At 39.4% G+C, this 16174-nt stretch overlaps 2 protein-coding genes and 1 pseudogene across 2 annotated transcripts in view; all 3 read left to right on the top strand.

Moving 5' to 3' along the window:
• The window catches only part of LOC137252717 (collagenase-like), a 44923-nt gene extending 41428 nt beyond the window's left edge, over positions 1-3495 (top strand). The window contains exon 5 of the mRNA XM_067788772.1: positions 3333-3495. Coding sequence (XP_067644873.1) covers positions 3333-3495 — 163 coding nt within the window. The remainder of the gene's footprint in view (positions 1-3332) is intronic.
• On the top strand, positions 3488-6292 carry LOC137251796 (collagenase-like). Its single transcript, XM_067786658.1, has 2 exons — positions 3488-4521; positions 4629-6292. The coding sequence occupies exons 1-2, from the start codon at positions 4253-4255 to the stop codon at positions 5215-5217; spliced, it is 858 nt and encodes a 285-aa protein (XP_067642759.1). The 5' UTR covers positions 3488-4252; the 3' UTR covers positions 5218-6292.
• Positions 6293-13307: 7015 nt separating this feature from the next.
• On the top strand, positions 13308-15417 carry LOC137252436 (uncharacterized; annotated as a pseudogene).
• Positions 15418-16174: the final 757 nt, after the last annotated feature.

The raw sequence follows: 16174 nt of genomic DNA, 5'->3' as shown, positions 1-16174 counted from the left end.
TAATTAAGCACTTCTAACCAAAAATGTACACAAGGTTAAATGGGTTGAGTGATAAAAAAAATTAAAAATTTCCATTTTATAAATTGCTTTAATTGAAATGCTGAAGTGTTTTTATTGTTCAAATTCCTTGAATCCAGAAGGAAATGTTTATGCTTACATTTTATTCACACGAGCCAACTATGTATAAATAACGGCCATTCTAAAAAGCTGTATAAATATTTTGTATTTTTCATCATTAAGGGCATTGGCATTATAATTGGGCACTTCTAACCAAAAATTTACTCAAGGTTAAATGAGTTGAGTGAAAAAAAATAAAAAATTTCCGTTCTATGAAATGCTTTAATTCAAATGACGAAGCATTTTTATGGTGACTAGTTCAGCATATTATTCTTTCGATTTACTATTTTTGAGTTATTGTTATTCAAAAAATGCTTTTCGATTCGATGTAACTCAAAGAATGCATACAAATTTCAGAAAAAGATATCGGCAGTGAGCGCCTTGGTTATAAGGAATAAATTTACTACTCTTTACGAAACTTCACTCCCTCACTATAGAAGGCACCTTGTCGCTGGTGTGGGTAGTGATAGAGCGATACGAGTACTGAGTGAGTAGTATCGGCACTTTTCCAAAAAAATACTCTAGTATTTCGTACTCGATTCTTTTTTCCAAGTACTGAGTAAAGTATCGATACTTACCTCGATACATTTCCCGCGATTTCCTCGAAGCTTGCTCCGTAGTCGTCCCACTTATATTGGGCAAGATTAAGAGAAGGCGAGAGTTGCACATGATCAACAAAACGCGAAAGGCGTGTACCCAAGCGCAAAGCTGTAAAGCCTCGAAGATCATGTGTAGGTCTTACAACATTAGACTAACAAAATTATTCCTATCATTAAAAGGAGAGGACTGTGTCGCATGACGGGTATTCCGACCAAACACAGCCTTTTAGCGTCACATGCCTTTAAATTAGGCTTGGTCAGTGATAGATGGCAGATGTAGGAAGTGCGGGTTAGAGGAGGAATCGGTCGAACATGTTTTGTGCTCGTGCCCTGCGCTTACCAGGCTAAGACTCCAGATATTAGAAGCGATACAGCTGTCATATCTAGAAGCAGCAAGTGGCATAAGTCCAAGAAAGCTTTTAGTATTTGCCAAGAAGACGGAGTTAATTTATAACATAGGTCCTGGTTTTTGATAGGATTTATCAGTTTGGTCGTAAAATAAATTTCTAGCAACACTACGGACTCATTCAGTCTATGTGAGGTCCTTATGGACCGGCCAGTTCAACCTAACCTAAGCTACCTCCCACTCTCTCCTCCTTTTCTTTATCGTTTTGTTCACTCCCCTCATTGCGTCTCTTTCTTCCTTTCCGTCTTTATCATACCTTTTTTCTTTCTAGCTCCCTGTCCTTCTTCCTTGCTCCATCTATCTCCATATTTCTAACTTATCAAACTGATTACTGATTCTTCAGCTTGCGCTGGTTTTATACTCTCGTTCGCCCATTTCTCCTTAGGTCTAGTCGTTTCACTAGCATGCCTTCTAGAAGAGTTGTATCTCATTTTTAGTTGTTTAGCTACTAACGTACCCGGCAGACGTTTTCCTGTCCTATATTTGAAAAGTGGACCCTCCTAACCTCTATCACTCTCTATATTATCGAATAGACTACAACTTTTCCACTTTTTCCTCTACTTCTCCTTCTTATTCCTGTCCTTTCCTTTTTCTCTTTAACTTCACTTCCTTATCATTCTAGTTCTCAATCTCAATATCACTCCCAAACCCATTCTCACTTCCAATCCCACTCTAATTTCCACTGCCACTCTCATTCCCATTCACACTATCACTCCCTTCCCCATTCCCCTTAACTCCGCCACCTAAATTACCTCTTATATGGAATCTAAATACCAAATATTGGATACCATTTCAAAAAATTACGGAGATATCGCGTATTGACAATATTTTTCCCCCACTCCTGTTCCTACTCCCACTTCAAGGCCCTCTACCTCTCTCACCTAAATTATATCTTATATGGAATCTGCATATATACCAAATATTGATGGAGTACTTAAATAGTTACAGAGATCAAATACTCAAACACCCACTCTCATTCCCCCAGCACTCCCGCTTCCACACCCACCTGAATTACTTCTTATATAGGATTTATATATATCAAATATTGTATACCCCCCTCAGATAATTATCTAGATATAGAAAATTTAAATTTTTGTTTCACTTCTACTCCAACATTCACTCCCACTTCCACTCTTCCTACCTCTTCTACTTAAATGACCTCATATATGGAATCTACATACGAAATATAGCTAACTGAACATTTTTTATTTACTCCCTTCCATTACCATCTTCACTTCCACTCTTTCTTCTATTTCCACTTTCTTTTCTACTCCCCCCACCTCTACCACATTATTTTTTTATTTCTGGAATTTCTTTACCAAATATTGGATACCTTCTACACCGGGTGAAAAACACCGGGTGATCACGTGAACCTACTGTGAAATATTTGTCAAGATCGCTTGAGTACTTTGGACGCCCATAGGTCAGACACACACACATCCATTTTCATTTATACGTTTAATTGCAAGTTTAAATAAAAAACTGGAAATTCTGTCGTTGATTTGTTATTTTCAAATTTTTTGGACGGAAATGATTTTTTATCAGTTAGAATCTGTTCCGTCGTTTGTTATTGAATAATGAGATATACATAAAAGTCAAATAAGAAATACTTGAGACACACTCCATACATTTATAGCAGATTCTTATTGTTATTGAGAAAAAAAGTAAGGTTGTCAAAATCTTGTTAGTGCAACGCCATTTGCTGGAAACCGGACGAAATTTCGTAAAGTGGTATAAATCAGTTCAATTGTAATTTTGAAAAATTGTTTATTAATTGTATTTGCAATTTGGCTTGGAAAAAAGGTATTTTCAAAAGTCCGGAGAAAAAAACCGAAACTGGAAAAAAAGTAAAATTTTAATTTAAAATTCTTAGTTCTGAAATATGAAAAACCTTCGCCTTGATCAAAGGAACCCATAGCCAAAATTTGGAGATGATTGAAGTGTGGGAAATACGTTTCCATAGGAACACACACACAGAATTTGATTTTTATATGTATATAGAGATATACAGTAGAATCGCGAAAAAGTTAGGTCGCGAGAAAGTTAATCGCTTGGCTAAGTTGACTAAATTTAAGCATCCACGTCCCGCTCTAAAAAGTTAACTATCTATTGGTTAACTTTTCTGAGCTCATACATTTTTTCAAATCCAACCGTTTGTTTAACAATAAAAGCAAGTGAGGTTATTAACCTATTTTTGTGTTTTTGTCAAGGGTGGGTGGTATTGACGTCAGCATTGACGACATTGAAAATTGGAACGACGATCAAATTACGGAAGATGACGAAGATTGCAAAGTGTCCGATAATGATAACGAAGAATCAGCTGTCGAGCAAGATATGCAACGACAGAAAATGAGTTTTTCGGAAGCAGTTTGATGCATCAGTACCTTGAATAAGCGGTATGAGATCAATAATGATGCAAAGCAGATATCAGATCTGACTAATATGCGGGCGAAAATTGTGAAAAGCTATTACATAAAAGAAAAAAAAAACAAGTCTCGACTGCTTCTTTAAACCAGCTCTAACAAATTAATAAGTACCAATCGACGTGTCATACGAAAAGTAACACTTTCAACATTTTTTTATAAGATTTCAACCTAACCTAACCCCTCCTTCCATCCTTTTTCTTCTCTCTAGCTTTTTTATGCTTCTCCATCCCACATTCCCTGTCCCAGTCCCAGTCTCAGTCCCAGTCCCAGCCCAAGTCCCAGTGATAGTTCCAGTCCCAGTCACAGAAGGTTGTAGGTATAAAATGTTCTGTAAAAAAAAAATTAAGAGTTCGCTGTTCAGAAAAATTCATGAGAATTGGTCGAGCCGTTTCGAAGGAATTCAGCCACAAACACTGTGACACTAAACTTTTATATATAAGATCACTTTTCTGTTCTTTCTTCACCGATTGAAACTTTGGAGTTAACGTGAAAAGTTAAAATCTCTTTGAAGTATCAGTAATCGATAGAAAATAAAAATCTCGCTTGTTGCGCAGCCAAATACGCATATACTTTGAATTGCTGAAATATATGCATTTATAACAAAACATTGCAAACTATCCCATAGTACGCTATTACACTAAACTATAAATAAACCAAAATAGATTATGCTTTAGTCAGTCTAGATTTGCTTTAACAGCAGCAACATGAAATTGTTGATAGCTTTGTCGCTCCTACTGTGCATCGCCGCAGCGCTTGAAAATCGGGGACTTAGAAATACACAACGTGAACGCTTGGGGTCAATTGTGCAAAATGTAGCTGTAAGTCCACGTATAGCAAATGGTCAAACGGCTCCTGCTAATGAATTTCCTTATCAAGCTTATTTGGTGTTATCTGAGGGTGAATATTCTAACTTTTGTGGTGGATCTCTAATAAGCAATGAATGGGTGCTAACGACTGCTCATTGTACTTTTACGTAAGTTTTGAATTATATGTACCGTATGTTTTGGGGTGTGAGACAATTTTCGAAAAGAAAAATTATTTAAGTTAGTCACCCAATAACGTCAATCCTTTCAATTTCAGTGCTATCAGTGGGACCGTATACTTAGGCAGCATCACTCGCTTAGATCCCATTGTACGCCTGGAGGTGCACAAATGTGACATTAAAGTTCATCCCGAATTCGATATGGAAACTATTATAAATGATATAGCTTTGATCAAGATTCCAGCTGTAAAATATTCAGATGCCATTAAACCGGTGTCCCTACCAAAATGTGCTTTATGCTATCCCAATTACATTGGTAAAACTGTAATGGGTTCTGGATGGGGTCGTACATCTGATATATCCACAACGCCTTCACCTGTTTTACAGTTTGCCAATTTTGAAGTTGTCTCGAACAAAGTATGTGCTAAAGCATATGGTTCTTTTTTTATCGATAGCGGAAAAATGTGTACTTCCACTGTCAATTGTATTGGAGTTGGTAAGGGTGATTCTGGTGGCCCATTGGTGTTGGCATCTTCAAAGCTTCAAATTGGTATTATGTCTTTTACTTCACACAGAGGATGTGAATATAATGCACCAGTTGTACATACTCGTGTCACTTCCTACTTGAATTGGATTCAAGAAAATACGGGACTTGAGCTTATTGAAAAGAAGTGCTTGTGTTTCTAAACTATATTGACCCCAAATTATTAATTATAATTATAAATTATAAAAAATAATTAATCTGACAGGGTTGAGTCATAGCTTCTAAGATAACTTGGCCACTTGGCCTTAACATAATACGGACGTCGATTAGAACGTTATTTTAATGGTATTATTCAAACTTTATAAGAAAAGTACATATGTGTCCAAACGTATTTGTTCATACTGTCACGGATATTAGCATCCCTAAGCTATACCATCACTAAGGCGATGCTAAGCGATGTTTACGTCAATAATCAAATCATGTATACACATATATAAGGCAGCCGAGAGATGTCACACACAGATGCATTTACTTATACGCCTATGTGTGTGCGAGAGACTGTAAACTACAAACTCACATACATCTGAGAGACGCTGAAAAGTAGAAAATTGTAAACAAGTAGAAACTATATGAGAACTATAAACACTCGAAATAGTTGGTAAGTTCTGGAAATAGAAGAGCCTAGATGTATGCAGCGTAAACTATAAAAGCGGCACAAGCGAGTAAAATGTAATTCAGTTTGATTTGAATTGTCAAGCAGTTACGAGTAAGACGATATCTAGCGAGTAATAGCACTATTATTTTGAAAATCAGTTTCCTTTAAGATATCAGTTTGGTTATTAAGCTATTCGTTGCACAGTTTGAGTGTTATTGTGAAGTATTTTAATAAAGGCCATTTTTCTATTATTCAATATTGGAGTTATTTATTCAACAGTTTAGCGATACGAACCTAGCAAAAGGGGCAAATAAGAGGATTTGCAGCAAATTCGTTACAATACAATTAATCAATGCAAGCCTGGATCACTAAGGAACTAAACTCTTTAACAAAAAGTCATGTTACTTCAAATTATATAAGAAGACTGGTTTACATTCGGATTACGTTCGTTATGCTAAACTGCGTCATAAGTATTTTGAACTTAATAAAAAGTGCTATAAATCTTACTTCTGTAAAATGGGAAAGAAAATTATTTGCAAAGCGTTTTATGTTTAGTAAATTTTAAACGTAGGATAAAGGGGTTTCCTTACGCTATGAAGTTTAAAGATAACATTTCTTACTATTCCGTTTAGGCTGCTTCGCCTGGGAAATATCCTTATAAACTGCATTCAAGTAACTCAATCTCTGCGCCACATTTATGACCTGAAGATATTTTATTGCAACTAACTGGTGGAGAGTCCCCCTCAAAAAGCCATCGAAGCTCTGTAAATCTGTGACACAAAATTCAATTCTACACTCAAACAATTTTTTCCCCCAAATGGGAATGATTTTTCGCACTACGAATTTCTTCTTAAAACATTAAAATTTTTCTAAAAACAAAAGAAAAACCTTTCTAATATATGTACATTGATATTTTCTGCATTATTATAAAAATTCCGAAAAATTTGTAGGAAAATTAAAAAGGATCTCCACGCAAATTGGAACACAAGCTCGGACCAAAATCTCTCCGCAGGTTATCGCGGCTTGCACTTATTTATTTATTTATTATAAAAATTGATATCATAAATGGAGCAAAAACGTCTTTGTCTATTGAAAAAAATCCCTCCAATGTTTATCTTCTGAGAAAATTTTTCTTGAGTGTTTATTTCATATTTGGCACATTGGAAGCCACGACCGCTAGTGCTTAAACGTATTGTGACGATTATGAGTGACACTAAGTGAGAAGGGCTGGCCACATTCAACACGGCGGATACAGACCACAGCTACAGCAAAGCAAAACTTGACAACAATCGTAGCCATGCGTTGGCTACTTGGTTACAATGGCAACCACAGCTACAGTGGCAGCGCTGTTTCGAACAGCTGATGTATTTTAAAATTTCATTGTCAAAACAAGCGTCCCGCCAAGTTGATTGGAATTCTGCAAATAAATTAAAAAGTCAGCTACATGAATTAATGGAAATAAAATAACCATAGTGTACAGGTACAAGTGTGTTGACTTCTTTCTGACAGGCACTCGCTTAAGTGAGCATAACGGGAAAACCTGGGTTGCCATTGTTGTTTCGGTTGAAAACGGTCAATTAGGGTTCAGTGCAGAGACGTAAAAGATTGAAACAGGGTTTACGTAGTCACAAAAGTGTTGCTCCTGTTCCACAGCATTTTAATTTTATATCATGGCGAAAAGTGTTCAGTTCAGAGTTATTGATTTGCATTAAAAGTTTAATTTATAATGGAGGGTTACTCCTTTAAGTGTAAAAAGCAGAGAAAACGTAGAGTTTTTCAAATTATTGTGAAAAACTTATTAATTTGAATTTCTGTACACAAAGTTCACTATATTTTTGTAACACAAGAATCTGGAGGTTGTTGTTGTAGCGATAAGGTTGCTCCCCGAAGGCTTTGGGGAGTGTTATCGATGTGATGATCCTTTGCCGGATACAGATCCGGTACCACAGCACCATTAAGGTGCTAGCCCGACCATCTGTGGAACGATTTATGTGGCCACATTAAACCTTCAGGCCATCCCCTCCCTCCCCACCCCCAAGTTCCATGAGGAGCTTGGGGTCGTCAGGGCCTCGTCTGTTAGTGAAACAGGATTCGCCGCGGATAGGTGATGTTGACAATTGGGTTTGGAGAAGCTATATATAGCCCTGGCAACCTGAAGGGTTGCGCTACACACCCCTTGAATCTGGTATTTTAGTCGCCTCTTACGACAGGCATACCTACCGCGGGTATATTCTGACCCCCTTACCCGCTGGGGGATAAATCTGGAGGTCAATTCCTTAACTATGAAAAACTGAAAAATGTACACTTATTGAAAACTCATTTGCACACGCAATTTACACTTTGAATTTAGTTGTGTTTTTATGCACAAAATTTTGAAACTAAAAAGAAAATTTTCATTTGTCAGAAAAAATAAAGAAAAAACGGCCTAATGTCAAAAAAACCTATCGAAATACAACCTGGCTTGTTTGTTTTTAATGAACTACGTTGTATTTTTCTTGTACTTCGTTAGTTTTTTTAAATATTTTTCACACGCTTACATCAGTGCTGAAACCTTATTGGCTCCCTCGACAAAAAATATAAAAGAAAATACAAGAAAAATACATAGAAAATAAAGCAGTGTCATATAGGAGTTTGATTTGTTTGCACTTACAGAACCATTTTATTTGCAGGAGAGTTTCATAGCTACAAAAATTAAGACGGATTTACACAGACGCTTTTGTTGTGTTGCATTCATTAATTCATCTGTCGGGAGAAGTATCGAAAAATTTACATAAATGCTTTGGTTGCGTGCCTACGCTTTGACAACACCATGCGAAAAACAATGAAACGCCCCATGTTACACGCGTGGCTCTTTATATTTTGACTCTAATTTAAATAAATTTTGCTTTCCGTCTGTTTCCACATTTTTGCAGGCTACAAATCTTCTAGTATTCTTATTTCCGCAGAAATATATGCAACTATTTTATCTGTAAATACTACAAAGTTTTATTAAACTATCAAATGCAACTCAGCTTGAAGTACTCTTTTTTTTTTTTTTTGCGGGGAGGCTGAAAAATGCCTAATGCACCATAATTGCTGCCGTCGCAGCAACCGTGTGTCCGTAGACTAAAAAACAGCCCCGTTCTGGAACCGTCGCCCACCCCGGCACCACTTTCGCATTAATTCAGGGTGGCGTTCCATATTTATCATTTTTTAAGAGCCTACTGTTGTCCCTGCGTCCAGGTTCCCGCTATTTGCTCTGAGTGTCCATTTAATCGACACTGCTTCGCATGCGCATATTTCTGCGCTCCCTCTCAGCATCCATCAGGCGTGTCATTACTATAAATGCCATTTTGCTCACTGCAGTCCAGCATTCTTTCCTGTTGCACATATGTGAAACTAAATTTCTCGTGGTAGATTCCTCCCCAAAGACTCCATGCAAGGTGAGTCTTTCTTCGTGGAAACGGGGGTAGTAGAACATGACGTGTTCTGCGTTTTCTAACTCTGTGGTACACATTGGGCAATGAGGATCTTCCTCTATCCTACGCTTCCATAAATACTCTTTGAAACCGCCATGTCCACTCATTATCTGCGTGAGATGGTAGTTCAGTTCGCCGTGCTTCCGCTCATTCCATTGAGCTACGTTCCAAACTAGTGTGAAAGTCCAACGCCCTTTACTCGAGGCCTCCCACCGTTCTTGCCACTTAGCTATTGTTTGTGTCCTTGCTCTTTTCTTGTCTTCTTCAGATGGTCGCTCGATATTAGTGTTATACAGATCGGCCATTTCACTTGCCAGTAAGTCCACTGGGATTTTCCGGGTTAGAACCAGGATCGCGTCGTCGGACACCGTCCGATAAGCACTTGCTATTCTTAAAGAAGCAAGTCGGTACGCTGCTAATATATATTTTTGATGGGTCTGTTTAGATCCATACCACACTGGTGCTGCGTATAGTATTATTGAGCTGGTTACTGTGGACAATAGCTGACGTATAGCTTCGCTCGGACCACCAATGTTAGGCATTATTCGCATAAGTGATCCATTAACTTTGGTAATTTTCTCCCCCACCGCTCTGAAGTGCTCTTTGAAAGTTAACTTAGAGTCAATGTGCACTCCTAAGTATTTTAAGGAATCCTTTGAGGTGATTTGATGATCCCCGACAGTTAAGACTAACTCGTTCGCCGACCGTTTGGAGCTTACTAATAACACTTCCGTCTTTTGGCTAGCCAACTCCAGTCCTGTATTGGTCAGCCATTCCTTTATTCTTGCTACGGCGTCATTACATAATGCTTGAAGCAGGTCCAGTTTCTTGGCCACTACTACCACTGCAATATCATCAGCATATCCCACAATTTGCGTGTTTTCTGGTAGATCTATCTTTAGCACCCCGCCATACATTACATTCCAAAGCGTTGGACCGAAAACAGATCCCTGTGGGACGCCTCCTGTGATTTTGTACTCTTTTGCTCCTTGATCCGTGTCAAAAAGAAGTACTCTGTCTTTAAGATAGCTACCTATAATTCTGCGTAAGTAAGCTGGAGTGCCGAAGCTTTGCAGCGCTGCCATTATCTGCATCCAGTTCGCAGTGTTAAAAGCATTCTTGATGTCCAACATAATCAGTGCACAGAACTTCCTTTTATTTTGGCCTCCAGAGATAGCTTCTCTAGCTATATTGACGACTGTTTGTATTGCATCTACGGTGGATCTTGATTTGCGAAATCCATATTGACTATTCGATAAGCCACCTGGTCTTTCTAGAGTCAGCTGTGGGCGCTCACTAATTATACGCTCGAAAATCTTCCCTAGGGAATCCAGCATACAAAGTGGCCTATATGAGGATGGTTGGTCCGGCTGTTTACTACGTTTCAGCAATAGGACAAGTCTTTGTCGTTTTCACGGGCGAGGGAACACGCCTTCTTGCATACAGGCATTAAATAGATCAGTAAATAATGTAGCCCTAGTTGTAATCGCGGGTTTAAGGGCTATGTTTGGTACTTCCTCGGGTCCTGGGGATTTGTTATCAGCAACTCTTTTTGCAGCGTCCAGCACCTCTTGCTCTGTAATTTGCGGAATTTCCGTACTTTCTAGATCCTCGCTTGGATAAGTCCAACGATCTTGCGCCGGGAAAAGTGTTTCAACAATAATATTCATCAGTATCGGGCACGTAGGTTGCTGTGATATCGGTCCTTTAACTTTGGCCATCACAGTTCTGTAGGCTGATCCCCAAGGATCTAGGTCGACATTATCCAGCAGTTCCCTAAAGCATAACTTCTTGCTCTTTTTTATGGCATTTTTAAGTACCTTTCTTTGTGCGACATAGGTGCTGTGTAGCTCTGCATATCGTGGTGATGAGCGTGCCCTCTGCGCTATTCTTCGTGCTTTGTGGCATTTTCTACGCTCTTCCGCAGTTTCGTCATTCCACCAATATACCGGAGTGCGCTGTGCTTTTCCGCGACTTCTGGGCATGGCAGCATCACATGCAATACATAGCAACTTAGTGATTTGAACCGACTGGTCTTCCGCATGCGATTCTCGTACTATGGCGTCCTTCCAGATAATGTCAAATATTTGTGGTTCGAAAAGGTGCTGTTTCCATTTCCTACTTTGTCGATGTCTTGCTGCTACCGTTCGTGGAGTTTCGAGCAGCTCTACGCTAATAGCTTTATGGTCGCTGTGTGTGTATACGTTGCTTATGGACCATTTTGCTCGTCTTGCTATTTCGCTGCTAGCGAAGGTGAGATCTATAATGGATCGTCTGGTACCTGTATCGAAGGTATATATCCCTGGTTCATTTAGGAGTTCTAGCCTCAAAGAAGTAAGGCTTTCGAGGAGAACTCTCCCTCTTTCGTTGGTTCGTCTACTTCCCCACACAGATGACCATGCATTGAAGTCTCCACACACTAAAAGCGGGTGTTTACCTCGTGCTTCAATGGTGATCCCGTATATCATGTCTTCGAACTCGGCGATGGTCATGCTCGGAGGGGCATAGCAACTGAAGACGTATATACCGTTGATTTTTGCCCACGTGAATCCTGCTACCGTTGGCGTCATAATTTCCTGTGGGAGAAATTTCCCTGGTGCCCTAATTGAGGCTTTCCCTGCTGAATCTGAGAGCCAACCCTGCTCCTGGCGATTTTTGTATTGTTCAGAGAGTACCACTATATCATATCCTCCTTCATAGACTGTTTGGGATAATAGCTCTTCGGCTGCCTCGCAATGGTTTAAATTGAGCTGCAATACCCTCATGAGACAGTCATTTTGCTGCCCTCTCGTTATGGGCATTTAAAACTGCCTGCTGAATGTTGTCCCCCACATAGCGCGCATTTCGGTGCATTTTCGCAACTTGCAGCCTTATGACCTTCCTGGCCGCATTTCCTGCATAGGCTGGACCTATCTACAGTCTCCTTACATTTCTGAGCTATATGCCCGTAGCCCCAGCACCTATAACAGCGTTTTTCTTGCTTGAGCTCTCTAATTCGGCAGGAAACCCATCCTACCCGGATTCTTTGCGTATTAAGAACCACCTTGGCATCATCCGCTGTAAGGCTTATAAGTGCCGACTTCGTGCCACTGTACCCTGTGCGTATGCTTTTTATGGCAGCCACATCTGGAAGTTTGATGTTGCATTGCTGGTGGAGGGCGTTGCAAATCTCCTCGGGCGTAGTAATCTCATCGAGATCTCTGCACTGTAGCGTGACCATTTGGGACTTTGTTATAACTTTAGCCGAGTCCTTTAGTACCGCTTCAATTTCTGCTTGGTACGCGCTTGTTTTCCCATCTTGCGATTTTTTCAGCTCTAGTAACAGCTCTCCTTTCGCCGTTCTTCTAATCGTTTTGACGTCATCACCCAGGGATTTTAATTCGTCGCATCTTCTCACTTTACGCAATATGTCGGCGTACGTCGCATCCCCCGCCTTGGAAATGATGATTGCATCCGGCCTAGCCTTAAGTGATTTTTTCTTGCTCTTCTTTTTGGCTAACTGCCACTCTCCCGTCTTTTGGGCTGCAGTTTCCTCTTTTCGCTCCGTCTTCTCTTGCGTTTCTTGCCGTCGTTTGTGACCACCCACGTGCCCTGGTAAGACATCTTTTAGTGTAGTAGTGGGTTTTACCACGTTGTTCTCCTTGGTCGAGTACGAATTATTCCTCGGTCGCTTTCCTGGGGGTGATGGACTTCTATCCTTGGCGCATTCGCTTGCACGCAATTTATGTTCTAAATTCTTTACCTCTAGGGCCGACTCGATGTACAGCACTTTTATTACGGAGGCCAAGCGCTTGATTTCCGCGTGTATATTATTACGCCCTATGAAGAACTGCATCAAGTCCTCAATCGCCTTGCCTAGCTTGGTCATCTTTTTTTCTCCAGGGGGGTTTTGCTGATTTAACGCAGCTGACGCCTGCTTAATTAGCTCACTTAATAATGGTGTGCCCGTTTGAGCCTTGCTGTCGGAGTTCTTTTTGCAAAGCTTCGGTGTAGCACCCGGCGACAACGCTCCTTGCTTGCTTTCGGCTTGGTACTCTTACGTACCAAAAATGCAACCCTAGACCTGAGATTTGCATCAGGTGAGCGAGGCTGTTTGTAGTTTTGACGTTTATCGCTTAGTGAACACACTTGTATAGGTACACTATGAAAATAACTCGTTCTGTATACTGTATAAATCTGATATATTTCTACGATCATTCTACAATCAACAAATTCATTATACTCTAAATAGCAAGCTGCGATTGAAATTCTGCAAATAAATTAAAAAGTCAGCTACATGAATTAATGGAAATAAAATAACTCGTTCTGTATACTGTATAAATCTGATATATTTCTACGATCATTCTACAATCAACAAATTCATTATACTCTAAATAGCAAGCTGCGATTGAAATTCTGCAAATAAATTAAAAAGTCGGCTACATGAATCATTCTACAATCAACAAATTCATTATACTCTAAATAGCAAGCTGCTACACATGGTTCTGGGCTCTGGTATTACCATTGGAAACTGGTGGAGCTCAACGTTCTTGGAATTGTAATTAAATTTATATATAGACACTTCCACGAAACCAAATCCCAAAAAAAAGTGAAGGGAGAATAAAATGAGCGAATTTGTGCAAAATATCAGCAATTTTGTGGCTACTATTGCTAAGATATCCCACATCACTTATTTAGCAAATGAAATATTTATGATGTGCAAAAATAGACGATGGTGAGTTCGCCCTGTGAACCTGACGCGAGAAGAAGAGGGATTTTTCAAGACATGCTTCGAACAGTTGCAGGAAAAAGATAAAGAGCATTTTTTTAAAGTAACGCGGATGAGCACAGAAAACTTTAATTTGTTATTGACGCTACTTAAGGAGAAATTGCGTCGCTTCTCGAACAGAAAAGCAATATGTCCAGAAACGCGCCTGGCTATGACATTGATGTATGTTTGTTAGTTGAGTCTTTGTAAAAGGCAATACATACTACTTTTATATATGTATATGTGGATAATTTTAACATATATTTTTAGGTTCTTAGCTCAAGGCTGTAATTATAATCTTCTAGCTTGGACTTTTAAGATAGGTGTGTCAACTGTAAAGAAAGTTATATACGAAACATGCGATGCCATTTGGGATGAGCTACATATCGTATACTTATCACCTCCGAACCGAGCAGAACTTGCCATAATTGCCGAAAATTTCTATATTAAGACAGAAATGCCGAATTGCTTAGGAGCTATTGATGGTAAACACATCAATATTGTACGCCCATCTAAGAGTGGGGCCTTGTATTTCAATTATAAAAAGACTCATAGCATCGTTCTTATGGCAGCATGTGATGCAAACTACCTCTTTACATATGTAGACATTGGTGCTTTGGGAGGTAAGAGTGATGGTGGAGTCTTTGCCCGAAGTTCCTTTGGAAACAAAATATTGAATGGAACATTAGAAATCCCTCACCCTACCAATTTGCCAGGAACAGCTATTAATTTTCCATATTACTTTGTTGGGGATAACGCATTTCCGCTTAAAACAAATTTAATGCGTCCTTTTCCGGGTATACATTTAAGTGATGATAAGGAGAAGTACAATATTGTATTGTCCAAGGCTAGAAGTACATATTGAGAATACATTCGGCATTCTGGCAAGTCGCTGGCGAATACTACTTACAACATTATCGGCTTGTCCAAAGAATGCATATACAATTGTTTTAGCTACATTGGTTCTACATAACTTTTTAATGCTACAACATGATAGAATTGGTGGATCGAAATGAACATAACCGCGAAATTTCTGGACAATGGAGAGGCGAAATAAATCCTTGGAGTCGTTCCAACAGAGAGTTGTAAACCGTTCTTCCTCTCATGCTTTTGAATTACGAAACAGCCTTAAAGAATTTTTAAATACAACTTTCTAAAAAAAAGTGCAGCAAAGGGAATTATAGGCAACAAGCTTTTCAAAATTATATCGTCGTTCTCTTGTCAGAAGTATAAATGCGTGTTTTTTCAATTTCACTGGTTTCATCAGTGAATGTTCTATATTAAAATCCCGAAAGCTTATACTATAGACAACTACATTTTTTGGGCTTTAGTAAAGCGAATATGAAAAAATTCTAGATTTTCTGAAAATAGCTAACTTTAAAACTTGATTCCCGGACATTTTGCTTTTTGTTCATTCATGCTCCTGGCAAGTTGCCGACGAACAATCCAGGTTTTCATGCCTCGACAAAAACCAAATATTGAGTTGATTATTTTGTCTTTACTTTAAATACTTCTGTTCTTTGCAACTAACCGCTTTATGGCATCAATTACGCTCACCGAATGAACCACGAAGGGGGAAATGGTGATGTTCTCTATCTTTACAAGTAATACCGAGCATTATCTTATCAGAGCCGTAATAAACTCCTCAAATCTCTTGCTGGCATTACTTGTGGAAAAGATAAAGAAACGCTCATTATCACTTGCAAAGCAATTGGCTAGCCGATTGCATGCGCGTCCCCGATATGGTCGCCAAACCTTAGGGGTGGGGAGGTAGGGATGGCCTGAAGGATTAATGTGGCCATATAAATCGTTCCCGAGATGGTCGGGCTAGCTCCTTAATGGAGCTGTGTTACCGGAGCGTACCGGATCTGTATCCGGCAAAGGACCATCACATCGATAACACTCCCCAAAGCCTCCGGGGAGCAACTTTATCACTACAACAACAACAACAGGTCTGTCAAAGCACTGCCCTGAGAACCGCTACTGGCTGTCTTCTTATGTCCCCAGAACAACACCTACACAATGAGGCGAGAATAGCTCCCCCTAAGGGAGAGAAATGAAATGCTAACCAATCAGTTCCTGTTGAATACCCAGACACCTGGGCATGTTGTTGTTGTTCTTGTAGCAGTGCTTCGCCCAATCAAATTGTCATCAACATCCTCTAACGGGAGTTCAAGGAAATTTTCTGTTTCAACAGGGGTGGACCATAATGAGAGGGGTATTAGAGGCAGTGGTTCCACAATACAGTTAAAGAGATGGTTGGTGTCATGTGGGGACATATTGCAAGCAGGACATATGTT

Source organism: Eurosta solidaginis, chromosome 5, assembly GCF_040869045.1.
Source record: "Eurosta solidaginis isolate ZX-2024a chromosome 5, ASM4086904v1, whole genome shotgun sequence".
NCBI classification, from domain to species: domain Eukaryota; kingdom Metazoa; phylum Arthropoda; class Insecta; order Diptera; family Tephritidae; genus Eurosta; species Eurosta solidaginis.
The sequence above is the reverse complement of the archived record's forward strand: the minus strand, read 5'-3'. Positions and strand labels throughout refer to the sequence as shown.